The 25386-nt window shown below is 53.9% G+C and overlaps 2 protein-coding genes across 50 annotated transcripts in view; one reads left to right on the top strand and one right to left on the bottom strand.

Annotated features, from left to right (window-relative positions):
- Positions 1–22698, top strand: part of CIZ1 (CDKN1A interacting zinc finger protein 1) — a 43070-nt gene extending 20372 nt beyond the window's left edge. For 14 of the 49 annotated variants that reach the window (XM_054659137.1, XM_054659148.1, XM_054659124.1 and 11 more), the window contains 12 exons: positions 3102–3195; positions 3393–3501; positions 4497–5203; positions 5422–5543; positions 6149–6346; positions 7443–7567; positions 13794–13881; positions 14382–14495; positions 14700–14849; positions 16731–16800; positions 17015–17136; positions 17489–17830. In XM_054659137.1, the coding sequence (XP_054515112.1) occupies positions 3102–3195; positions 3393–3501; positions 4497–5203; positions 5422–5543; positions 6149–6346; positions 7443–7567; positions 13794–13881; positions 14382–14495; positions 14700–14849; positions 16731–16800; positions 17015–17136; positions 17489–17698 (2109 nt within the window). In that variant the 3' untranslated portion in view covers positions 17699–17830. Of the gene's footprint in view, positions 1–3101; positions 3196–3392; positions 3502–4496; positions 5204–5421; positions 5544–6148; positions 6347–7442; positions 7568–13793; positions 13882–14200; positions 14279–14381; positions 14496–14699; positions 14850–16730; positions 16801–17014; positions 17137–17488; positions 17831–20946 lie in introns of those variants that run through there. The other 35 variants (XM_054659149.1, XM_054659142.1, XM_054659144.1 and 32 more) reach the window with 9 other exon arrangements.
- BBLN (bublin coiled coil protein) lies at positions 19971–23701 on the bottom strand. Its single transcript, XM_016946361.4, has 2 exons — positions 23421–23701; positions 19971–20452 (listed from the first exon to the last, which is right to left on the bottom strand). The coding sequence occupies exons 1-2, from the start codon at positions 23497–23499 to the stop codon at positions 20280–20282; spliced, it is 252 nt and encodes an 83-aa protein (XP_016801850.1). The 5' UTR covers positions 23500–23701; the 3' UTR covers positions 19971–20279.
- Between the last annotated feature and the right edge of the window lie 1685 nt (positions 23702–25386).

Raw genomic sequence — 25386 nt, forward strand, 5'->3', positions numbered from 1 at the left:
ATACAAAAATTAGCTGGGCCCTAGTGGCGGGTGCCTGTAATTCCAGCTACTCAGGAAGGCTGAAGTAGGAGAATCACTTGAACCTGGAAGACAGAGGCTGCAGTGAGCCAAGATCGTGCCATTGCACTCCAGCCTGGGCGACAGAGTGAGACTCCATTTCAAACAAACAAACAAACAAAAGTATAGGAAACATAACTGGGGTAGAACAATGCTATAAAATCCTAAGCTATACGCTGTTGCCGGCTATAGGTTCCAGCCCACAGCCCCCTGGCTCCTTGTGTGTTTGAGAGGTGTTTACCTTTCTCCTGGCATAAGCAGGAGATCTGCAAAGGGCTCACCCCCTCCCTAGACTGTCCTGTCCCTGAAGGTCTCCGCAGCTCTTGCTCACACCCTGCTTCTGGGTGTATTCCAGCGCAGGGGCAATGCCCCCTTTGCTGGCCACTCCAGGGCGGGCCACTTCTGGAGGTAAGGCATTTTCCTTCAGCGAGGGGCCCCGCCTCCAGCCTTCCAACGGGCCTGGCATCACAGATCTGGTCTACTGTCTAACCTGCCCTGCCCTCATTTTTTTACGTATGGAAAAACCCAGGCTCAGAGATTGGGGTGGGGTTGGTCCTGCGCCCCACAGCTGTCTAGGTGGACCCAGAGCCCAGGCCTCCTGACTCTCAGGCTGGTGCCTGTTTCGTGCAGGGTGACAGCTAGGTAGTTTCTGAAGGGCAGAGAATGGATGTGTCCAGATTACCATTCCCTGCTCAGTGCTCATTCCTTGGGCTTAGCAGGAGGGAGGGAGGGAGGCTGCAGGCTTCTGGTGGCCTCCTGGGGTGCCTTGGACTGGCCAGAGAGAGCTGTGTGTTCATTTAGCAGACATCTGGAAGTCCCTGCAGGGGACTCCCTGGTGCAGATGATACATCTGGCCTGGCCCTCCCTGAGGTCTTGGACAGGAATGGGGAGGGTGGTGAGAGATATTAATGCAAATAATGCTCCAACCAATTAATTAAGACTGTGGAGGCCGGGTGCAATGACTCATGCCTGTAATCCCAGCACTATGGAAGGCCAAGGCAGGAGGATCAGTTGAGCCCAGGAGTTCGAGACTAGCCTAGGAAACACAGTGAGACCCTGGCTCTATGGAAGAAAAAAAAAAAGAATACAGAAATGCCACGAAAAGGAAGTAGGTTCTGGACCCATTCTGGAGTCTGGAGGGCTTCCTGCAAGAAGTGCTTCTGAGGCTCTAAGTGAAGGCCTAGGGGCAGGGACGGGCCTGGGGCTTGACCAGAGAGAAGGCCAAGGTAGATAAGCAGAGAGGGCTGGTTGTGGAGGCATGGCCGGGGCAGGTAGTGTGCAGAGGCCAGTTTGTGCAGGGAAGGGGTGGGTGTGCAGAGTGTTTTCAGGCTTGGCGTAAGGCGTGCACCAGGGCTGCAGGAAGCCATGGGAGGGCTTTAAGCCTGGAAGAAGAGACATGATCAGCTTTGCATTTTAGAAGGACCCCACTGGGCCAGGTGTGGTGGCTCACGCCTGTAATCCCAGCACTTTGGGAGGCTGAGGCGGACAGATCATGAGGTCAGGAGTTTGAGACCTGTAGGGACCAGCACCACAGGGTCGGTGGGTCTCTCCCTGTGTGCGGTGACGAGAGAGTGTAGAAATAAAGACACAAGACAGAGATAAGAGAAAAGGCAGCTGGGCCCGGGGGACCACTACCACCAATGCACAGAGACCGGTAGTGGCCCCGAATGTTGGGCTGCGCTGTTATTTATTGGATACAAGGCAGAAGGGGCAGGGTAAAGAATGTGAGTCACCTCCAATGATAGGTAAGGTCACGTGGGTCACGTGTCCACTGGACAGGGGGCCCTTCCCTGCCTGGCAGCCAAGGCAGAGAGGGAGAGGAGACAAAGAGAAAGACAGCTTACGCCATTATTTCTGCATATCAGGGACTATTAGTATTTTCACTAATTGACTACTGCTATCTGGAAGGCAGAGCCAGGTGTACAGGATGGAACATGAAGGTGGACTAGGAGCGTGACCACTGAAGCACAGCATCACAGGGAGACGGTTAGGCCTCCTGATAACTGCGGGCGAGCCTGACTGATGTCAGGCCCTCCACAAGAGGTGGAGGAGCAGAGTCTTATCTAAACTCCCTCGGGGAAAGGGAGACCCCCCCCCTTTCCTGGTCTGCTAAGTAGCGGGTGTTGTTCCTTGACACCTTTTGCTACCGCTGGACCATGATCCGCTTGGTGACGGGCGTCTTCCCAGACGCTGGCGTCACCGCTAGACCAAGGAGCCCTCTGGTGGCCCTGCCCAGGCATAACAGAAGGCTCACGCTCTTGTCTTCTGGTCACACCTCACTATGTCCCCTCAGCTCCTATCTCTGTATGGCCTGGTTTTTCCTAGGCTATGATTATTGAGTGAGGATTATCATAATATTGGAATAAAAAGTAATTGCTACCAACTAATGATTAATGATATTCATATATAATCATATCTAAGATCTATATCTGGTATAACAATTCTTGTTTTATATTTTATTATACTGGAACAGCTCGTGTCCTCTGTCTCTTGCCTCGGTGCCTGGGTGGCTTGCCACCCACAGAGACCAGCGTGGCCAACATAGTGAAACCCCAACTCTACTAAAAATACAAAAATTAGCCAGGCGTGGTGGCGTGTGCCTGTAATCCCAGCTATTTGGGAGGCTGAGGCAGGAGAATTGCTTGAACCCAGGAGGCAGAGGTTGCAGTGAGCCGGGATTGTGCTATTGCACTCCAGCCTAGGCCACAAGACTGAAATTCTGTCTCAAAAAAAAAAAGGACCCCACTGGCTACTTCATGTAAAACTGGGTGGGAAGTCAGGTCAGGAGGTAGCACTGTGGCCAGGAGAAGGCTTTGTGTCCTCCAAACCTGGGTTTATTTAACAGACAACTAGGTAGAATCCCCTAGACACCATGGTTGGGACATTTTTACTAAGATCATCCACTCGGCAGCTCTGGGGCCAGGCCCACCAGAGGTCCTCAGGGCCCTGTCATCCCCTGGAGGATGGGGGGCAGCTGCCCTTGGGCAAGGGGGTATTGATAGGGGTGGGTATTGGATGTCAACATAGTTTCTGAAAGGAAGCAGGATTCTTCTTCTCAGACAATGCCTGTGGAAGACAAGTCAGACCCCCCAGAGGGGTCTGAGGAAGCCGCAGAGCCCCGGATGGACACACCAGAAGGTGAGGGAGGGAGGCTGCTGGCCCTTCAGAGGGACATGAATGGGGTGGGGCCAGTGGGCGGGTCAGCAGGTGATAGAGGCAGGTGTGGGAGGCAGGGGTTCTTGGTGGGAAGGCGGGGAGCCCAGGCCCCATCTCTTGGAGGTCAGAGATGCTTGCTCTTCCCAACATGAGTTCCCTCGCTCATGCCTCCATTCCAGACCAAGATTTACCGCCCTGCCCAGAGGACATCGCCAAGGAAAAACGCACTCCAGCACCTGAGCCTGAGCCTTGTGAGGCGTCCGAGCTGCCAGCAAAGAGATTGAGGAGGTAACTGATGCTGAAAACCTGACCTGGGCCCGGGTGCCCTGTGCTCTCATTCCTGCAAAGGCAGGGGTGGCAATGGCAGAGGGGGTGCACCCTTCAGTGGAGCTGGAGCAAGGAAAGGGCCTTGGCCTCTGACTTGGAGGAAGGCCTTACTTATTTCCGCACCTGACCTGGGGAAGCTCCCAGCCAGACTCTGGTGTCTTCCTTGAGACTGAGCCACCTGGGGGCCAAGCTGGATGGCTGCGTGGGAGGGGTGAAGACGTTCATCTGGGACTGTAGTGGGCGGGCCATTTACAAAGCCAATTGGATACATGTCAGCAAGTTGTGGGAGGTGAGAACGATCCTCCCCGGTTTATTTAGGTGAATCTGAGGCCTAGACAGCCAAAGGAGTTTGCCCAAATCCCCAGCCTGTAAGTGGTAGAGCCAGCATTAGAAACCAAGTCTTGGGCTGTACGTGGTGGCTCACACCTGTAATCCCAGCACTTTGGGAGGCTGAGGCGGGCGGATCACCTGAGGTTGGGAGTTTGAGACCAGCCTGACCAACATGGAGAAACCCCGTCTCTACCAAAAGTACAAAATTAGCTAGGCGTGGTGGCGCATGTCTGTAATCCCAGCTGCTCCGGAGGCTGAGGCAGGAGAATCGCTTGAACCTGGGAGCCGGAGGTTGTGGTAAGCCGAGATCGCGCCATTGCACTCCAGCCTGGGCAACAAGAGCGAAACTCCATCTCAAAAAAACAAACAACAACAAAAAACCAAAAACAAACAAAAAGAAACAGTCTTGGGCTGGGCGCGGTGGCTCACACCTGTAATCCCAGGTTTCACCATGTTGGTTAGGCTGATCTGGAACTCCTGACCTCAAATGATCCACCTGCCTCAGCCTCCCAAAGTGCTGGGTTTACAGATGCGAGCCACCATGCTCGGCCTAGTTTTGGCCTTACTTGGGAGCCCCTGAGGCCTCTTTGAAGACATGACTGGGATTTTTTTTTGATCCTTCCTAGCTCAGAAGAGCCCACAGAGAAGGAACCTCCAGGGCAGTTACAGGTGAAGGCCCAGCCGCAGGCCCGGATGACAGTACCGAAACAGACACAGACACCAGACCTGCTGCCTGAGGCCCTGGAAGCCCAAGTGCTGCCACGATTCCAGCCACGGGTCCTGCAGGTCCAGGCCCAGGTGCAGTCACAGGCTCAGCCGCGGATACCACCCACAGACACCCAGGTGCAGCCAAAGCTGCAGAAGCAGGCGCAAACACAGACCTCTCCAGAGCACTTAGTGCTGCAACAGAAGCAGGTGCAGCCACAGCTGCAGCAGGAGGCAGAGCCACAGAAGCAGGTGCAGCCACAGGTACAGCCACAGGCACATTCACAGGGCCCAAGGCAGGTGCAGCTGCAGCAGGAGGCAGAGCCGCTGAAGCAGGTGCAGCCACAGGTGCAGCCCCAGGCACATTCACAGCCCCCAAGGCAGCTGCAGCTGCAGCTGCAGAAGCAGGTCCAGACACAGACATATCCACAGGTCCACACACAGGCACAGCCAAGCGTCCAGCCACAGGAGCATCCTCCAGCGCAGGTGTCAGTACAGCCACCAGAGCAGACCCATGAGCAGCCTCACACCCAGCCACAGGTGTCGTTGTTGGCTCCAGAGCAAACACCAGTTGTGGTTCCTGTCTGCGGGCTGGAGATGCCACCTGATGCAGTAGAAGCTGGTGGAGGTAAGTGAGCACTGGCTCCCAGCTGGTCTGGTGATGGGACAGCTCTGCCCAGACCCTTCATTCCTCCCCTGACTGGGTGCTGCCTGGGACTGAGGGCTAGGCCTGGAACCCAGGTCCAGGGCCATCCATGCTGGGGACCTCAAGGTTCTGGCTGCGGACGGAGAAGGCAGCTCTTGGGCCTGGGGACTCTGGGAAATACAGCACATCTGTCATTTCAGGCATGGAAAAGACCTTGCCGGAGCCTGTGGGCACCCAAGTCAGCATGGAAGAGATTCAGAATGAGTCGGCCTGTGGCCTAGATGTGGGAGAATGTGAAAACAGAGCGAGAGAGATGCCAGGGGTGGGTAGAGGCCCTGATGTGGCAGTGTGAGGGCCACAGAGCCCAGCAGGGTGGGATGGCCTCTTTCTGCCCCAGGCCACCTCAGGGCCTCCTTGTGTTTCCCCCACCGTGAAATGGGATGACAGCCCTCTGCCTAGGATGAGTGGACAGACCAGGCTGGGCTTGACAGTGGTGTGCATGGGACCCTCTTGCTGTTGTGCTGTCTTCACATCCGTCCCTTCCAGCCTGCCCATCCCCAAGCCAGAGCCCCAGTCTCCTCGCATGGGTAATGTTGCTCTCATGGAGAGAGCACAGAGTGGAAGCCTCCCTGTGGGATTTGGGTCCCAGCTCTGCATAACTGTGGGCAAACCCTTTCCCTCCTGAGTCTGTTTCCCCATCTGTCATACAAGGGGTGGGATGAGTGGTACTTTAGGCCGACCTGGGTTCGCATCCTGACTGCAGTGCTTTCTAGCTGTGCAAGCTGGGGTAGTCACCTAACAGCTCAGAGCCTTGGTTTCCCTATCATCAGGAAGATCTGATGAGACAATGTTGGCAGATGTTGAATGCTGGGCTGGCCCACTATAAGTACACAGTTGATGGAAGTTCAGTTCCTACTCCCCATGCAGGTATGGGGCGCCGGGGGCTCCCTGAAGGTCACCATTCTGCAGAGCAGTGACAGCCGGGCCTTTAGCACTGTACCCCTGACACCTGTCCCCCGCCCCAGTGACTCCGTCTCCTCCACCCCTGCGGCTACCAGCACTCCCTCTAAGCAGGCCCTCCAGTTCTTCTGCTACATCTGCAAGGCCAGCTGCTCCAGCCAGCAGGTACTGATACAGGAGATAAGGGTGGGGAGGGGTGGGGCCTGCGTGGAATGCCCAGCCTGCCCTCCCAAGGATGCCTCAGGCTGCAATGGGCCCTGCCCCAAGCAGCCATGCATTTGCTTGGGAAACATTTCCTGACCAGCCAAGAAGGCAGGTTTTGGTGGTTTTGTTTTTTGTTTTGAGACAGGGTCTTACTCTGCCTCCCAGGTTGGAGTGCAGTGGCATGATCTCAGCTCACTGCAGCCTCTACCTCTTGGGCTCAAGCAGGTTTTTAGAGTCAGTCAGACCTGGTTCATATCGGCTCTGAGTAGCCGGGAGACCTTGGAAAGCGAATTCCACCCCGTGCCTGTTTCCTCTTGCATCAGACAAAGGAAAGTTTAGGGTCGGGCACAGTGGCTCACGCCTGTAATCCCAGCACTTTGGGAGGCTGAGGTGGGTGGATCACAAGGTCAGGAGTTTGAGACCAGCCTGAACAACATGGTGAAACCCCGTCTCTACTAAAAATATGTGTTGGCATGCTTCTGTAATCCCAGCTACTCAGGAGGCTGAGGCAGAAGAATTGCTTGAACCCAGGAGGCAGAGGTTGCAGTGAGCCAAGATCATGCCACTGTGCTCCAGCCTGGGTAACAGAGCGAGACTCTCTCAAAACGAAACAAAAAAAAGAAACGTTTAGAATCCACCTCACTGGGTGGTTCTGGGGAATTCAGCAATGTGACATTGGAGTCCTGAGCGTAGGCCTGGCCCAAAGTGAGTGTAGCAGTAATCATGATCGCATTGTACTTGTATTATTACTACTCTTGTGCTGTGAGCTGTGTTACTCTGTGCCTCACCTGGCACAGCCTTGGAGACCTGGATGCTAACCAGGCCGCTCCTTGTCTTTGAGGCACTCACACATTCTCTGGGAGGGGCAGAAGCTCGGGCTGGCATGTACCCTGTGTCTCAGTTTATCATGCCTGCTCTAGCCTACACAAGAGAGAAATGTGTGGTGAGAGAAATGGGCGCACAGTGATGAGGCTGGGGTCTGCCTCCCCAGGCCCCAGCCTTGCCCACTGTTCTGGGCTCACGCCCCAGGCCCATCCCTCTTTCCCTCCTGCTGCAGGAGTTCCAGGACCACATGTCGGAGCCTCAGCACCAGCAGCGGCTAGGGGAGATCCAGCACATGAGCCAAGCCTGCCTCCTGTCCCTGCTGCCCGTGCCCCGGGACGTCCTGGAGACAGAGGATGAGTGAGTGGGGGATCGTGGAAGCTCTGTGTTGGGGGGTAGGCGGTCTCATCGGCCAGGGCCTGAATCTACCATCTGCAGGGTTTACCTTTGGGTTAAGCATTGCACCCCCAGCCAGGCCTCCTCACACTGTTAACTGTGTGACCTTGAACCTCAGTTTTCCCTGCCTGTAACATGGCTTGGTGACGGATATAGTACAGGAATTCATGACATTCTCTTAAGGTTCCCTCTAGACAGGAACAGTATGACCATCCCTGTGGGAGAGGACAGGTTGTGGCACAGACTCTTGCCCCCTGTGGCATGTGTGCTAACCCCGCTGTGGGGTGACAAGGCTGAGGATCAGGTTCTTTTGTGGTTGGAGGTTAGGGTTTCCCTGTGTCTCCCCCTTTCATTGTCATGGGAGCCTGTTTAATCAGAAACTTCAGCCCTCCTGGGGTCTGGAACTATACTGGGGTGGGAGGGCCTGGCAGGCAGCCAGAGGTGCTTTCAGGACTCTGTGGGCAGTCATAGAGGTGTGCAAGGGCTGGGATGTGTCATCTCAGCAGCAGGACCATGTTAGCTAGGGCCACAGCGGGGACACAGGCTCTGTCTCAGGAGACAGCTGCTTCTCATCTCCGGATCTCTTAGTTTTAAGAAGAATCCAGAAATCCAGGTTTGTATGTGAAATCTCCCAATTTCAAAATGTTAACAGCTAGTTCAGAATTGAAACAAAACAAACCCTACGGAGAGCAAATCAAACACTTTCATAGGCTGGACGGTCCCTTGAGTCAGTGGTCATGGGCTCTGTCCTAATTTTACAGAGGTCACAATTTGAAGCTTCCAGGTGGGGCTGAGGGGACAGGAAGGGCTCTTGGTTGGCCTCCGCTTGCCTGCCTTGTGTGACAGGGAGCTCTCTCTCTGCAAGGGCAGGCTGTGTCTCTGTTAGCTGTTTCTCACTTTGAGAAGAGCATCCTTGAGTGGTTTTCTACTTGGTTGAAATAATCATAAACACAGGAGAATGATGACTCACCAAGACATTATTTGCTATTAGTATCATGATGAAAAAATCTAACGGGAAATGATCTAAAATACTCGAAAGTAGGGGACTGGTTAGATGATGAAAAAGCCCGTCCAGCTCGTGGAACAATGAATAAATAGAATAACTGGAGAATTTATAATAATGTGGAAAGGTGATGCAATGTCAAAGTAAAACAGGATTCAAAATTGCATCTGTAGAATGAGCTTGTTTGTGTAAAAATAGATCTTGTGACACAGAAGAAAACTAAAAGGACATACGTAGCACAAGCTGTTAACAAACTTGAGGTGTCGGGGATTCATCAAACCCTCTCCCAATGTTATCTCTCCATGAAGTCTTCTCTTGAATCCTACTTGGCCCTGAAGCCATCAAGAACATTATGGTCAGGCGCAGTGGCTCAGGCCTGTAATCCTAGCACTCTGGGAAGCTGAGATGGGCGGATCACCTGAGGTCAGGAGTTCAAGACCAGCCCGGCCAACATGGTGAAACCCCCTCTCTACTAAAAATACAAAATTAGCTGGGCATGGTGGTGCATGCCTGTGATCCCAGCTACTCGGGAGGCTGAGGCAGGAGAATTGCTTGAACCTGGGGGCGGAGGTTGCAGTGAGCCGAGATCGCGCCACTGCACTTCAGCCTGGGTGACAGAGAGATTCTGTCTCAAAAACAACAACAAAAATTTAAAAAGTCCCTCCAGTCCCTACCTACGACCCCCTCACCTTGGTCCCCAACACAAAGACATCAATACTGTCTTCCTGCATCAGTGGGGGTTCTTCACAGTTGTAAGTGAAAAAAATTCTAATTTCTATAAGACAGAAATTAGCTTGAGCAAAAAGGAACAATGTTTCTGGCTTAGGTTAGTGGGAATATAAGAGATACAGCTGGACCCAGGGGATACCATTTCTTAGAGAGGCTCCATCTCTCACTACAGTGGGCACCAGGTACCCATAGCCCCAGCCTCCCTGCACAGTGACCTCCAAGGAAGGGCAGTCACCTGTGTCTGCGGTAGCAGAACAGTTTCTAGGGGAAATGCTGGTTAATCTGATTGTGGTCACGTGCACGTTTCTGAAGCAATCCCCTGGCCAGGGATGAGGTGTTCTGACTGGCTAGGCCTAGGCAGGCCAGCTCTACCCAAACCACATGGAAATACATTTCCCCATGGAAGGCAGGGGGGTGTTCCCAGGAATGGGGCTGAAGGCTGGATCCCAATACCCTAGCTGGTGGGGGTGCCCCTCTCCTCCCTCCTCAAAGCCCACAGGGCAGGTGCTGTGAACTAAGCCCTTGCCTACCTTAGCTATTTCTTTGTTTTTTTTGTTTGTTTGTTTGTTTGTTTTTTTGAGATGGAGTCTCGCTCTGTCACCCAGGCTGGAGTGCAGTGGCGCGATCTCGGCTCACTGCAAGCTCCGCCTCCTGGGTTCACGCCATTCTCCTGCCTCCGCCTCCCGAGTAGCTGGGACTACAGGCGCCTACCACTAGGCCCGGCTAATTTTTTGTATTTTTAGTAGAGACAGGGTTTCTCTGTGTTAGCCAGGATGGTCTTGATCTCCTGACCTTGTGATCCGCCCGCCTTGGCCTCCCAAAGTGCTGGGATTACAGGTGCAAGCCACCATGCCCGGCCTGCGTTGGCCGTTTCTGGGCAGCCTCAGACGTGACACTGGCACAAGGTGTCTGCCTGTTTGATGACCATGTTCTCTCCCCACCCCCTTTCTTCATTTGTTGTGTTTTTCTCTCACAGAGATCAAAATGCACATTGAAAAATAGAGCCAGGCTGGCATGGTGGCTCACACCTATAATCCCAGCACTTTGGGAGGCTGAGGTGGGGGGATTGCTTGAGTTTAGGAGTTCAAGACCAGCCCGTCATGAGACCCGTGTCTCTGTAAACTATAAAAAAATTAGCCGGCCGGGCGCGGTAGCTCACGCCTGTAATCCCAGCACTTTGGGAGGCTGAGGCGGGTGGATCATGAGGTCAGGAGATCGAGACCATCATGGCTAACACGGTGAAACCCCGTCTCTACTAAAAAATACAAAAAATTAGCCGGGCGTGGTGGCAGGCACCTGTAGTCCCAGCTACTTGGGAGGCTGAGGCAGGAGAATGGCCTGAACCCAGGAGGCGGAGCTTGCGGTAAGCCAAGATCGCGCCACTGCACTCCAGCCTGGGCGACAGAGCGAGACTCCGTCTCAAAAAAAAAAAAAAAAAATTAGCCAGGCCTGGTGGCATGCACTTGTAGTCCTGGCTACTTAGGAGGCTGAGGTGGGAGGATTGCTCGAGCCCAGGAGGTGGAGGCTGCAGTAAGCCTTGATCATGCCACTGCACTCCAGCCTGGAGCAAGCTGCTTTAAAGTCTGATTTTGTTGCTTGCAGCAGTATTAAGAAGATTTTACTGAGGACAGTAAATGTCCCTAAATCCTAAAATCTAAAACCTGGTACTCTCACTGTGTGGCTGATGTGCCTTTTTTGACTACAAAAAAATTTTTTTTTCTGATTTTAAAAATAATTCGCTCATTATATAACGTTTTGAAAATACAAGGACACAGACACATGAGAAGATAAAAATCACCCATAATCCCATTACCCAGAGATAAACACTGTTTACATTTTGACCTAGTTCTTCTTGTGATCCTTTCTGGATTTATACAATCTTTAAAAATAAAAATCGGAATCATGCTACATGACAACACGAACACTTTCTGTTTCTAAGCAGCCCTCCCCAGCAGAGCTCTTACAGGGCTTTATCAGTGGACATGTGTCCCCTAAAATTTATGAAAAATTGTGTATTTGCATATTTTATAGACAGTCCTTATTTTCGCTGAGTGAGACACTTTTTTTGGTTTTTTTTTGAGAGGGAGTCTCGCTCCGTTGCCCAGGCTGGAGTGCAGTGGCGCAATCTTGGCTCACTGCAACCTCCGTCTCCCAGTTCAAGCAATTCTCCCGCCTCAGCCTCCTAAGTAGCTGGGATTACAGGTGCCTGCCACAACGCCTGGATAATTTTTTTGTATTTTTAGTAGAGACAGGGTTTCACCATGTTGGCCAGACTGGTCTTGAACTCCTGACCTCAGTGATCCGCCTGCCTTGGCCTCCCAAAGTGCTGGGATTACAGGCATGAGCCACCATGCCCGGCCAGGGTTTTACATGTATTTGGCTTTTCTTTTTTCTTTTTCTTTTCTTTTTTTTTTTTTTTTGAGACAGTGTCTCACTCTGTCACCCAGGCTGGAGCGTAATGGTGTGATCACAGCTCAATGCAGCCTCAGAACTCCTGAGCTCAAGGAACCCTCCTCCCAAAGTGCTGGGATTACAGGCGTGAACCAGCGGTATGCCCAGCCTTGGTTTAAGAAGCTGCCTACATAAAGGATACACTCTGGCCAGTGATAGCACAGCCCTTGTCATTGACATTTGTTTGCTTTTTAATTTTCTTATATCTTTCAACATGTAGAAGTTTTAAATTTTTATGCAATCGGATCTATCAGTTTTTTCCTTTATGATTTCTGGCTTTGATGTTATATGTTGCAATGATCTTTCCCAACCCAAGATTAAATGGTTGCTCTCCCCTTGTAAAATAAATATTATTTTATTTATTTATTTATTTATTTTCTGAGACGGAGTCTTGCTCTTTTGCCCAGGCTAGAGTGCAGTGGCGCGATCTTGGCTCACTGCAACCTCCGCCTCCTGGGTTCAAGCAATTCTCCTGCCTCAGCCTCCCGAGTAGCTGGGATTACAGGCGCGTGCCACCACACCCGGCTAATTTTTTTTTTTTTTTGTATTCTTAGTGAGAGGGGTTTCACCATGTTGGTCAGGCTGGTCTTGAACTCTTGACCTTATGATGTGCCTGCCTTGGCCTCCCAAAGTGCTGGGATTACAGGCGTGAGCCACCGTGCCCGGCCCTATTTTATTTTATTTTTTGAGACCGGGTCTCTCTCTGTCACCCAGGCTGGAGGGCAATGGTGATCTCGGCTCACTGCAACCTTAACCTCCTGGGCTCAAGGAATTCTCCCACCTCAACTTTCCAAGTAACTAGGACTATAGGTGCACACCACCATGCCTGACTAATTTTATTTTATATAGAGACAAGATCTCACTATGTTGCCTAGGCTGGTCTTGGACTTCTAGGCTCAAGCGATCCTCCTGCCTCAGCCTCCCAAAGTGCTGGGATTATAGGCATGAGCCACTGCGACTGGCCCCCTTTTTATTTATTTATTATTTATTTTTGAGACAGCGTCTTGTGTTGCCCCAGCTGGAGTGCAGTGGCAGTCATGGTTCACTGCAGCCTCGACCTCCTGGGCTCAAGCAATCCTCCCACCTCAGCTTCTGAGCAGCTAGGACTACAGGCATGTGCCACCAAACCCAGCTAATGTTTTTTATGTTTTGTAGAGATGGGGTCTTGCTATGTTACTCAGGTTGGTCTCAAACTCCTGGGCTCAAGCAGTCCTTCTGCCTTGAGGACTGGGATTACAGGTGTGAGCCACTATGCCCGGCCTCCCTTTTTAAAGTATATGGTTTTTATTTTTATGCCTGAATCTCTGGTAGTTCAGCTAGAATTCATTTTCAAGTAAGGTAGAAGGTGGAAGCAGAAGGCGTTTCTTCTCCAAGTAGACAACAAATTGTTCTGACATAACTTGTTGTATAATCTATGCTTTTCAATACCAATTTATCAGAAGCGGAATTCTTTTTTTTGAGATGGGGGGTCTCACTCTGTCACCCAGGTTGGAGTGCAGTGGCGCTATCTTGGTTCACTGCAACTTCTGCCTCCCAGGCTCAAGCCATCCTCCCACCCCAGCCTCCTGAGTACCTGGGACCACAGGTGCATGAGCCACCATGCCTGGCTAATTTTTTGTATTTTTGCTAGAGATGGGGTTTCCCCATGTTGCCCAGGCTGGCGAAGCTGAATTCTTACCGATATTTGAACCTGTTTAGGACTTTCCATTCTTTCCCACTGATACACTGTCAGGATGTACATCACACTACACAGTTTTATCTATTGTAGCTTGTGGTTTTCATTTTAAAGGTTGGTATCCCCAATGCTTCATTCCCCTTCCCCCTAAAGTTTCCTGAGTTATTTCTGCTTAAGTACTCATCCAGATGAACCTCAGAACCATTTTCTTAAGCTTCCCTAAGAGATCCTGTGGGAGTTGCTATTGGAATGGATTACACTTATGGAGCGCTCTCAGACAGCTGCTGTCTTTCTGGCGTCACATTGTACTTGCTTTGACTGTTGTCATTCAGGGAGCCTCCACCAAGGCGCTGGTGCAACACCTGCCAGCTCTACTACATGGGGGACCTGATCCAACACCGCAGGACACAGGACCACAAGGTAGGAGGGCCTGCACGCTGCAGAGGCACCCGCACTGCCGTCTGCAAGTGGAGTCCAGACAACACAGAGCCCCAGTTGGAAAGTAAACGTTCCTCTTTGCCCCTGCACACCCATAACCCACAATGCAGTTTCTGGAGGAGTCAGTCTTGTTTCTTCTTCGGGCTTCAGGTTCCCCATCTGTCCAGTGTAGGCCAGGCCCCATCTCACCTGCCATTCAGCCACGGGGCTCACAGGGGTTATTTGGGCAGCTGCCCTCTCTCTCGTCTTCTCTCTGTGTCTGTCCTGTCTCTGTGTTGCCATCTGCCATCCCATCTCTCAGCCACCCACACCACGAAGAGATGTGTTTGCCCACGTTCCAGTGCAGGGGTGGAGCACAGCCCGGCTTGTTACAGATATGGTGGGCCTGCCCGGGGGAGGTGAGCTCTTGCCGGGCCCTGCCTGGGTGCTAGTCAGGGGGCTTGCAGCTGGGGACACTGCTTGGTTGGCCTGCCTTTTTCCAGATTGCCAAACAATCCTTGCGACCCTTCTGCACCGTTTGCAACCGCTACTTCAAAACCCCTCGCAAGTTTGTGGAGCACGTGAAGTCCCAGGGGCATAAGGACAAAGCCAAGGAGGTAACCTGAGCTCCCTCAGAGGACATGGGCCCAGAGAGGTACAGAGCCTTGGCCAAGGCTGTGTAGCAAGTTGAGGTTTATGCCAGCCCAAACTCACAGCGGGTCTGCAGGGATTGGGACTCTCAGGGGAGGGGTGGGGTGGGTAGGGCATGGCCCCCTGGCTGTTCAGAGCTGACCTGAGCCCCTTGCCTACTTCCTGGGCAGCTGAAGTCGCTTGAGAAAGAGATTGCTGGCCAAGATGAGGACCACTTCATTACAGTGGACGCTGTGGGTTGCTTCGAGGGTGATGAAGAAGAGGAAGAGGATGATGAGGATGAAGAAGAGATCGAGGTTGAGGAGGAACTCTGCAAGCAGGTGCTGGGGGGAGGGTGTGGGAGGCGGGCTTGGTGCTGGATTCCCAGCCCAGGACAGACCTCATCCCACCTCCCGGAGGCCAGACACTGGGCTGGCATCTGTGGGCACTAATGCATGCCACAACTGATTACTGTCAACTGCCTTCTGCATGACTATGTAATTATGCATGATGACTAGAGGGTGGCAGTTAAAATATGCAAAGCCTGACTGAAATTTGGACCTGTGTGGAGGAAGGGAAAGGGAACAGCATCAGTAAAGGCACGGAGGTGGGAAACTGTGTAGTGTGCAAAGGAAAAGTCAGATGATGGTGATGATAATGGTGAGACTGACAGCAGCAGACATCTTTTTGAGCACTTAGTGTGTTCCAGGCGTGTGTACCAAGCACTATCCTGGCTGAATCTCATCAGATTGGATGGCAGGAAGTAAAACTTCAGAGTCCACGTTTCCAATGCCGCAGCTACCCTGTCTCTCATGAATGAGGAGCTGGAGGAGCTTGGATTCGTTGCAGTTTTTTTTTTTTCTTTTTTTTTTCGAGACGGAATCTCGCTCTGTCGCCCAGGCTAGAGTGCAATGGTGCGATCTCGGCTCACTGAAACCTCCACCTCCTGGGTTCATGCGATTCTCATGCCTCAGCCTCCCAAGTAGCTGGGATCACAGGTGCCCGCCACCACGCCCGGCTAATTTTTGTATTTTTAGTAGAGACGGGGTTTCACCGTGTTGGCCAGGCTGGTCTCGAACTCCTGACCTCAGGTGATCCACCCACCTCGGCCTACCAAAGTGCTGGGATTACAGGCGTGAGCCACCATGCCCAGCCAGATTCTTTGCAGTTTAACACGTTTCCAGAGTGTGTTCTAGGTCAGGCCCTGGTGCTGGACGCAGGGACCCATGAGGGCCAAGGCCTGGTCCTTGCCCTCAAAGGCTGACCCAGTTATAGTCCAGGGTGGTGAGGGGCCAGCTGGGGCTGCTCATAGCCTCTGGCAGCCAAAGTGGGGTATTGAGGGGCTGGGGAGGAAGCGTTGTTGGGGGGGGGCCTGCAGTCCTAGGCAGGGTAGTATGAGGCCCAGCTTCATTGCTCAGTAGTCACATCATCTCAGGCAAGCCACTTGGCCTCTCTGAGCCTCAGTTGCCTCTGCTCAGAAGTAACAACCTGAACTTGGACTATCAGGGAAGCCCAGGGCCCACAGCTTGGTCCTAGGAAGGGCTTAGCAAACGGGGGTGGTTGTCCTTCTTGGAAGCCACATTTGTTTGCCTGGTGAGTGGTGGAGGGCACTGCTAGGCCTGCTAGGGCTGACATGGCCAGAGTCAGATGACCTCATCTCACATCCAGCAGGTGAAATGCAGTCTTTGATCCCTTGAAACCCACCCCCTAGGACCAAGGTCACTGCAGTATTGGATAGGACCTCAGGGAGTTAGCAGGGGGCTCATGGTTAAGAGTGTGAACTACGGCTTAGACCTACAGGGTTCCCTGCCCAGCTCCTCCACAAACCAGCTGTGCAACCCTAGACAAGTGAGTTAATGTCCCTGGGCCTCAGTTTCTTCTCAGCAAAATGTGTGTAGCCATAGAGGGCTGTTATGAGGATTCAGTCAAATGACACATGATGTCTTGGGCACACGTGGCGTGGATTATGGCGCCTGTAGGAGCAGGAGGGCTTCCTGGAGGAGGGGGCTAGTTGAACAGAGTCTAGAAAGTATAGATTGGGAAGAGCACTCTGGGAGGCAGGATCACCATGTGCAAAGGCTCAGAGAATGCCACCCACTACCTCCTGGAAATCAGGGGGATTCTGTGTGTCCGAGGGCATTGGTGGTCTCTAGGCCCCCGACCTGTGTCTGGGAGGTGTCAAGGGGAAGCCAGATCCGAGGCCCACACTTGCATGTTTTCAGGTGAGGTCCAGAGATATATCCAGAGAGGAGTGGAAGGGCTCGGAGACCTACAGCCCCAATACTGCATATGGTAAGGCCCCAGCTCTCAGCCCACCTGCAGGAGCTTCAGCCCTTGGGCCCAGCCTCCACATGACCCTCCCATATCCCAGCCATGGCATTCTGGCTGGGAAGCCTTCTCTTCTGCCCCTGCCTAGAGGGTTGGGGAGCACATGGGCCCCTAGAGAGGGAGGGACACCTCGCTGGTACAGGGATGTGAGTGCAGACCCTGCCATCTCATCCTACAGGTGTGGACTTCCTGGTGCCCGTGATGGGCTATATCTGCCGCATCTGCCACAAGTTCTATCACAGCAACTCAGGGGCACAGCTCTCCCACTGCAAGTCCCTGGGCCACTTTGAGAACCTGCAGGTGAGCCGGACATCCTGCCCTGTCCTCCCCTGGCCACAGACTTAGTCTTAATCCAAGCTGATCCGGGTGGCTAGTGGCCACTCCCTCTTGTGCAGGGCCTCAACCCCCAGGCACCACCCCTGCACCAACAGGGAGAGAATTAGAGCTGGGGTGGGGTTGGGCTCTTATTGTTCAAGGGGATGCTGAGTGCCAGGCTGTTAGCTCCAGAGACGGCCCAGAGAGGCCGAGTGCATCACGCAGGGTCACAGAACACACTAATACTGTCTCAGCCAGAGCTGGGGAAGTAGCTGCTGGCCAGGAGCATACCATGTAGGGAGGAGACCCTGACCTTACCTGCACCTTCTGTATCCAGAAATACAAGGCGGCCAAGAACCCCAGCCCCACCACCCGACCTGTGAGCCGCCGGTGCGCAATCAACGCCCGGAACGCTTTGACAGCCCTGTTCACCTCCAGCGGCCGCCCACCCTCCCAGCCCAACACCCAGGACAAAACACCCAGCAAGGTGACGGCTCGACCCTCCCAGCCCCCACTACCTCGGCGCTCAACCCGCCTCAAAACCTGATAGAGGGACCTCCCTGTCCCTGGCCTGCCTGGGTCCAGATCTGCTAATGCTTTTTAGGAGTCTGCCTGGAAACTTTGACATGGTTCATGTTTTTACTCAAAATCCAATAAAACAAGGTAGTTTGGCTGTGCAGTTCCCACCAGTACTTCTGTCTGGGTGGATAGGGGAAGGGGGGCACCCCAGCCAACTCTCAGCGAGCACCCAGCCTCTCTGGGCCATGTGGTGGCAGAACCAGAAGGCCAGACAGGCTCCCTGGGAACCAGGGACTCTGGATCATGAGGCACTTCACCTGTCTGAACTTCGGTTTCCCTCTTTTAAAAAAATTTTTAGGCGGGGCGCGGTGGCTCACACCTGTAATCCCAGCACTTTGGGAGGCTGAGACGGGTGGATCACCTGAGGTCAGGAGTTCAAAACCAGCCTGGCCAACATGGCAAAACCGTCTCCACTAAAAAATACAAAAATTAGCTGGGTGTTGTGGCGGGCGCCTGTAATCCCAGCTACTCGGGAGGCTGAGGCAGGGAGAATTGCTTGAACCCGGGAGGTGGAGGTTGCAGTGAGCCGAGATCGTGCCTGTGCACTCCAGCTTGAGCAAAAGAGTGAGACTCCATCTCAAAAAAAAAAAATTTAATTTTTGAGCCAGGCGGGGTGGCTCATGCCTATAATCCCAGTACTTTGGGATGCTGAGGTGGGCGGGTCACCTGAAGTCAGGAGTTTGAGATCAGCTTGGCTAACATGGAGAAATCCCGTCTCTACTGAAAATACAATTAGCCAGGCATGGTGGCGCGCACCTGTAATCCCAGCTACTCGGGAGGCTGAGACAGTGAGGCAGGAGAATCGCTTCAACCTGGGAGGCAGAGGTTGCAGTGAGCCGAGATCGTGCCATTGCACTCCAGCCTAGGTGACTCCATCTCAAAAAAAAATTTTTAATTTTAATTTTTATTTATTTTTTGAGATGGAGTCTCACTGTCTCTCAGGATGGAGTGCAATGACCCGATCTCAGCTCACTGAAACCTCCACCTCCCAGGTTCAAGTGATTCTCCTACCTCAGCCTCCTGAGGAGCTGGGATTACAGGTGCACACCACCACGCCCAACTTTTTGTATTTTTAGTATAGACAGGGTTTCGCCATGTTGGCGAGGCTGGTCTTGAACTCCTGACCTTAAATGATCTGCCTGCCTTGGCCTCCCAAAGTGCTGAGATTACAGGCGTGAGCCACCGCACATGGCTAATTTTTATTTTTTTGAGGTGGGGTCTGGCTCTGTTGCTCAAACTGGAGTACAGTGGTGCCAATCTTGGCTCACTGCAACCTCTGCCTCCCAGGCTTAAGCCATCCTCCCACCTCAACTTCCCGAGTAGCTGGGACCACAGGCGTGCGCCATCACGCCTGGGTAATTTTTCGTATGTTCTTGGTAGAGATGGTGTTTTGCCATGTTCCCCAGGCTGTTCTCAAATTCCTGGGCTCGAGCAATCCGCCCACTGTGGCATTCCAAACTGCTGGGATTATAGGTGTGAGCCACTGTGCGTGGCCAAGTTTCCCTCTTAATAACGTATCAGAGCTGGGGAAGTTCCTTTGGCTGGAGGCCTAGCAAGGTCAAGTGACTTGCTGAAGACCACGCAGTTGGTAAGTGGCTGGGATTTGACCCGGGCCTGAGCTCTCCGACCCATGCTGGCCTGTCTCTCCAGCTGCACCCTTTGGAGTCCAGGAGTGGGGTCCTTGCTGCTCAGGCCCTCTGGTTCTCTTCTTGGTTCACTAGCAGGCACCCCACCCTCCTGGTCAGGCGACCCTAAGATGAATCATGGATGGATGGGGCCTGGGCTGAGTTGGCCCTTTACTTCTGCTATTTCCTCATTAGAAAGACCCATAGAGATAAACGACCAGACCAACCCTATTACTGGGGAGACAGGCCAAGAGTGGGAGGGCAATGCTGAGGCTGCATAGCATGTCTTAGCATGTTGGCTGTCTTGGTGAAAGGCCCTAGTACCCAGAGAGGCTGAGAGCATCACACAAGGTCACACAGCATGTCCAACAGTCTCAACTGGGCTTCTGGGCTAGGAAGCAGCTGCTGGCCAGGAATGTATCAGGTAGGGAGGAAGCCCTGCCCTCACCTGCACCTTCTGTGTCCAGAAGTACAGGTGACCAAGAACCCCAGCCCTACCACCTGGCCTCTGAGCCGCCAGTATAGGATCAACACCTGAACACCTAGACGGTCCTGTTCGCCTCCAGCAGCTGCTGGGGTTCTCGTCCTGGGATACAGAGGAGAGAGGCACAGCGGTGTGGGAGACCCATTTAATGTGGACACTCAAGGCCTGGGCAGAGTGGGGAGCGCCCAGGAGTTGGGTGGGCAGGCAAGTGGGTGGGTTGCAGGCCCACTCTTGGCCCCAGGAGGGCATGCCAGGCGGTGGGGGCTGGCCCAGGTAGGCCAAGGGGAGGCCCAGGCAGGAAGGGTGGCCCAGGCAGGCAGACCCACCAGGGGTCCCTGAAGGCCAGCCCTTGAGAAGGTGTCTAAGCCAGGGGGTGAGTGCCCAGGCCAGAGCCTGGCCCAGGGAGGCAGGGTTGGGTCCCGGTTGGGGGCTCTTGGAGCCTAGGGGCTGGCATCACTGGGGGCCTCCCCGAGCTGCTGCTGGAACTCCAGGCGTGTCTGCCGGTTGGACTCCAGCAGCTCCTGGAGGCGGGCGTGGAGGTGGTCATTCTTCTCCTCCAGGTGGTCCAGACAGGAGTTGATCTGGTCCAGCATGGAGTTGATGGCAGCGTATTCTGGGAGGAAGGCGAAAGACAGAGCCCAGATCCTGTGTCTCCTTGGGGCTAATGGACACCCTCCCTCCACTGTTTCCCAGCCTGCTTCCCAAAGGGCTTTGTGCAAGTCCCTACTGCTTCCTGAGCCTCAGTGTCACCGTCTGGAAAATGGGTGGATACCAAAAGAGGAGTGGCTTTGAATGAATGACACTTTAGTACTGCATCCTTTTTTCTAGGGTTAGGGTGGTCATAGGGTGGCGAGCCAGTGTCCTACATGGGAAGTCCTGCCAGATGCCAAGTCTCTGCACTTCCTGCAGCAGCTGCTTAGTGGCCAGAGCCCACATTCCTGAGTTGGGCATTCAAGGCCTCTGTCCCCAGATGGGCCCTGTTCGCCAGCCCTTCTGTGGCTCCCTCAGGATAAAACACCCAGCGGAGTCTCCAGCCCCTGCCTCCTAGCTAGCCCTGCCTCCCTGCCTCTTCCTTTCCTCTCTCACACCTGCCTTTACCTACCTCAGGCCCTTTGAACATGCTGCTGTCTCTGCCTGGAATGTGCTGGGTCCTCCCATCTTCCTTCCCTTCTCTCCTCCTGGATGAGTCCCACTCATCCTTCAAGTCTCAGTATGGATGTCACCACCGGGAGCCCACCCAATGCCCCAGACTGGATCAGGCCTCTATGCTGAGCCCCTAGCCCTCCTCAGCCCTCCACGACCTTCTCTCCAGGATTGACTGCTGTGCTTATCTGAGTGCTGTTCTGTTTCCCCACGAAAGATGAACGGTCCTGTGTTCGCTGCTGGCTCCCTGGTGCCCTCACAGTTTTGCGATAAGCATTTGTTGAATGACTGAGTGAGTGAATGAATGAAGCCTCTGACTTTCCAGCCTCTCCGCCATTGCTCAACTATCCCTGCAACCTAGAATGCCTCAACCACAACGGCCCTTCAAGGACCAGCTCAAAATGCCTCCTCCAAGAAGCCTTCCCTGGTCTCCACTAGAAACCATCACTCCCTCCCCTCCACGGCCACTCCAGAGCTGCCCTGCTCAGCAACACAGTGTCCCTGAGGACTCAAGGTCTGGGCCTGTGCCCACTGCGGGACCCAGTTCTGAGCCAGCCCATGACTCACATACACTCAGCTGCCAGCTTGAGACCAAGGGGGAAGCAGCCGGTGGAGGAGCTGGAGGAGCGTATCTGGGTTATGGGTGCATATGTGCCTGTGTTCTGGGAAAGGGCACCCGTTGCCTAGAGCCAGCCACCCTCACAGACGACAGCGTCCTGGGAAATCGGCTGCATCTTAAAGTCCAACCCCCTCATGGTATATAGCTAGGGAAACCGAGGCCTCAGAAGGAAGGAATCTGCCCAGGGTCCTCCAGGTTGGTAACAGCCGAAACTCAGGATTGGACTTGGGGGTCAGGGGCACTTGGGTTTGAATTTCAGCTCTGCTTTACCCCAGCAAGTTGTACCTTTCTGGAAAAAAGGGAAAATAAAAAAGGTTGTGAGGATTCAAACATATCAAGAGTTCAGACAGTGGCCGGTGTGGTGGCTCACGCCTGTAATCCCAGTACTTTGGGAAGCCAAGGTGGGTGGATCACCTGAGGTCAGGAGTTCAAGACCAGCCTAGCCGACATGGTGAAACATTGTCTCTACTAAAAATGTATAAAAATTAGCCAGGCGTGGTGGCAGGCGCCTGTAGTCCCAGCTACTCGGGAGGCTGAGGCATGAGAATCGCTTGAACCCGGAAGGCGGAGGTTGCAGTGAGCCAAGATCACGCCACTGTACTCCAGCCTGGGCAACAGAGCAAGACTCCGACTCAAAAAAAAAAAAAAGTTCAGACAGGATCTGGCCACAGCAAGTACTTAGTGGATGGTCATTATTATCAATATTTGGAACTCTGTGTCCTGGGATACAGGCTAGGAGGAGGAACTGGGGAGGCAGGTGCCCCACACCCCTCCAGGCCAGGCTTTATCTGTGTCAAGGGTACTTACCAGTTCCAAGCCTTTGCTTCTGCCTGGGACACCACCCTCCTCCCCACTGTTCTAAGTCCTGTCTGCCAACATCCACTTAATGTGACCTCCTGGGAAGCTCTTCCTGATGCTCCCAACAGCATTGCCCAATGCAGAGCTACCTGAAACTATTGTGATGGATGTACAACCCTGGGAATCCACAAAAGCCTACTGAACTGTACAGTTTAAATGGGTAAGTTGTATAGCTCAATAAAGCTGTTACCCCAAACAAAACAAAGAGCATGCACCATACTTACACCACATTTACTAAATCCTCAGTGTATGTTAACATGCCAGTCTTTACTATACCAAAGAGAGTAATGACGATAACCATTTACTGAACTCTTGCATGCTAGAACCTGCTAAGGATTTTCCTTTTTTTTTTTTTTTTTTGCATTTAATTCTGACACATCCCAGTGCAGCAGACACTAATCGTTATTCCTATTTTATAGAGGGGGAAACTGAGGCTGAAGAAGGTGAGAAGGGAGCCGATGGTTCTCTTCACACCCCACCCCTGCACTCGTAAGCACGCAAAAGGCTGCTCTGTAAGCTGCTGACATTTGGCAAGGCTGTGAGGCTACACCAGCAAAGCCGGGTGGCTGGGGATGCTGAATCAGCAGAGCGACGCCCCCGCGCCCCCCACTCCAGGTCCCGGCCCGGCCCCTCCGCTAAGCTCAACCCTGCCTCCCTCAGGTGCCTCGGTCTCCCCCAGGACTGAAGGAAGTGGTGGAGCAAGGCCCACAAGGGCGAGTGTCCCCGAAGCTGCCTTAGTTTCCCCATCTGTAAAACGGGACTGGTGACCTGCAGCTCTCACGGGGCTGGCGACCAGCTCGCGGGTGCTCGCCCTGCATCCGAGACAGCACCTACAACTCCGGACCCACTCGGGGCGGAATGGGTGGGCTCTTTGTTCCCTTCCGAGACCCCATCTCGATTCCCCTTCCAGGGAGGGCAGCCCTGAAAATGCAAGGTTGCTCCAGCAGCCCCCTCGGGTCACCTGCTTCCCCGAAGCCGTCCTCCTCGCCTTCCGCTCCCGCCTCCACCGGCATCCCCAGGTCTCCGTTGGGGCCCGACATTGCGGGCTCGGGCGCCCGAAGGGCCGCGCGACGATGGAACGCGGCGACCGTCGCGCCGAAAGCCGGCGCCAGATGGAAGGTGGAGGCGGCGGATAGAACACGGGCCGGAAGGGTAGAACGCGGCAGCAGATCTCCGCCCAGAGGCCGGTGCCCCGCCCCTGAAGCCGGAATCCCGCAGCTCCCGCTCCGCCCCGCCCCGCCCCCAGCCGGAACTCCGCCCCCGCCGCTGTTCTGGCCCCGCCCTACCTCCAGACTCCACCCCCACCACCGGACTCCCGCCTCCACCTCCCTCACAGTCGAACTCCGCCCATTCCGTCCCCGGCCTCGCCCCTCTCCCGGGCGCTGGGCGGGGCCACCACGGGGCTGCCCCTGGAAAAGCCCAGGAGTAGGGAGGTCCGGGAGGAGCGGCGGGAGACCGTCCAAGCCCATCTGCTGCTTCGGCCCCTCCGCGTTGGCGAAATCGAAAACGGGGTTTCCTTGCTATTTTTTGAGATAGGGCCTGGCCCTGTCTTCCAGGCTGGAATGCAGTGGGGTGATCTCTGCCTCCCAGCCTGAAGCGATCCTCCCACCTGAGCCTCCAGAGTAGCTGGGACTACAGGCGGCTGCACCACTCTGGCTATTGTATTTTTTGGAGACGGGTGGTGGTGGTGGTGGGGGGGGGGGGGGTTTCGCCATGTTGCCCAGGCTGCTCTCGAACTCCTGAGCTCGAGCCATCCACCCGCCTCAGCCTCCCAAAATGCTGGGATTACAGGCACGAGCTACTGGGCCCAGCCTTGGAAACGGGGTTTCCACACCTCTTGTGGCTTCCAGATATACCTCTTGTGGCTTCCGGATATTCCTCTTCACAGCCTCGCTGAGAGTCACGAAGGGTCTCCTTCCTCTTTGCCTCTCTGCCTGCACCCCAGTGGAGAGGACCCAACACCCCTACCCCTGGATCTGGGCCTTCCTGGTTTTCAGCGCTTCTCTTAGGGCTCATTGGTTACAACCTGTGGGTGGGAATCAGGCTGGACTCCAGCTCTGGACAAGAGAAACAGGAACATTAGCTAGGCGGGGTGGCTCCCACCTGTAATCCCAGCGCTACGGGAGGCCGAGGTGGGAGGATTGCTTGAGCCTAGGAGTTGGAGACCAGCCTGGGAAACATAGTGAGACACCCTACTCCCACCCCCGCCCACTCAGCCCCCCCCACCCCCGTCTCTACAGAAAGCACAAAAAAAATTAGCCAGACCTGGTGGCATGCACCTTAGTTGCAGCTGTTTGGGAGGCTAAGGCAGGAGGATCACTTGGGCCCAGGAGTTCGAGGCTATAGTGAGCTATGACTGCACCACTGCACTACAGCCTGGGCAACAGAGTGAGACCCTGTCTTTAAAAAATAATAATAATAAATAAATTAATTAATTAAAAATAAAATGTTTAATTAGCCAGGTGTGGTGGTACACGCCTGTAGTCCCAGCTACTCAGGAGGCTGAGGCAGGAGAATCACTTGAACTGGGAGGCAGAAGTTGCAGTGAGCAGAGATCGTGCCCTTGCACTCCAGCCTAAGCAACAGAGCAAGACCCTGTCTCAAAAAAAAAAAAAAAAAAAAGGCCAGGCCTGGTGGCTCACGCCTGTAATCGCAGCACTTTGGGAGGCCGAGGCGGGCGGATCACGAGGTCAGGAGTTTGAGACCAGCCTGACCAACATGGTGAAAACCCGTCTCTACTAAAAATACAAAAATAAGCCGGGCGTGGTGGCGTGCGCCTGTAATCCCAGCTACTCAGGAGGCTGAGGCGGGAGAATCACTTGAACCCACGAGGCAGAGGTTGCAGTGAGCTGAGACTGCACCACTGCACTCCAGCCTGGACAACAGAGCGAAAATCCGTCTCAAAAAATAAATAAATAAAAAGTTTG

This window comes from Pan troglodytes, chromosome 11, assembly GCF_028858775.2.
Source record: "Pan troglodytes isolate AG18354 chromosome 11, NHGRI_mPanTro3-v2.0_pri, whole genome shotgun sequence".
NCBI classification, from domain to species: Eukaryota; Metazoa; Chordata; class Mammalia; order Primates; family Hominidae; genus Pan; species Pan troglodytes.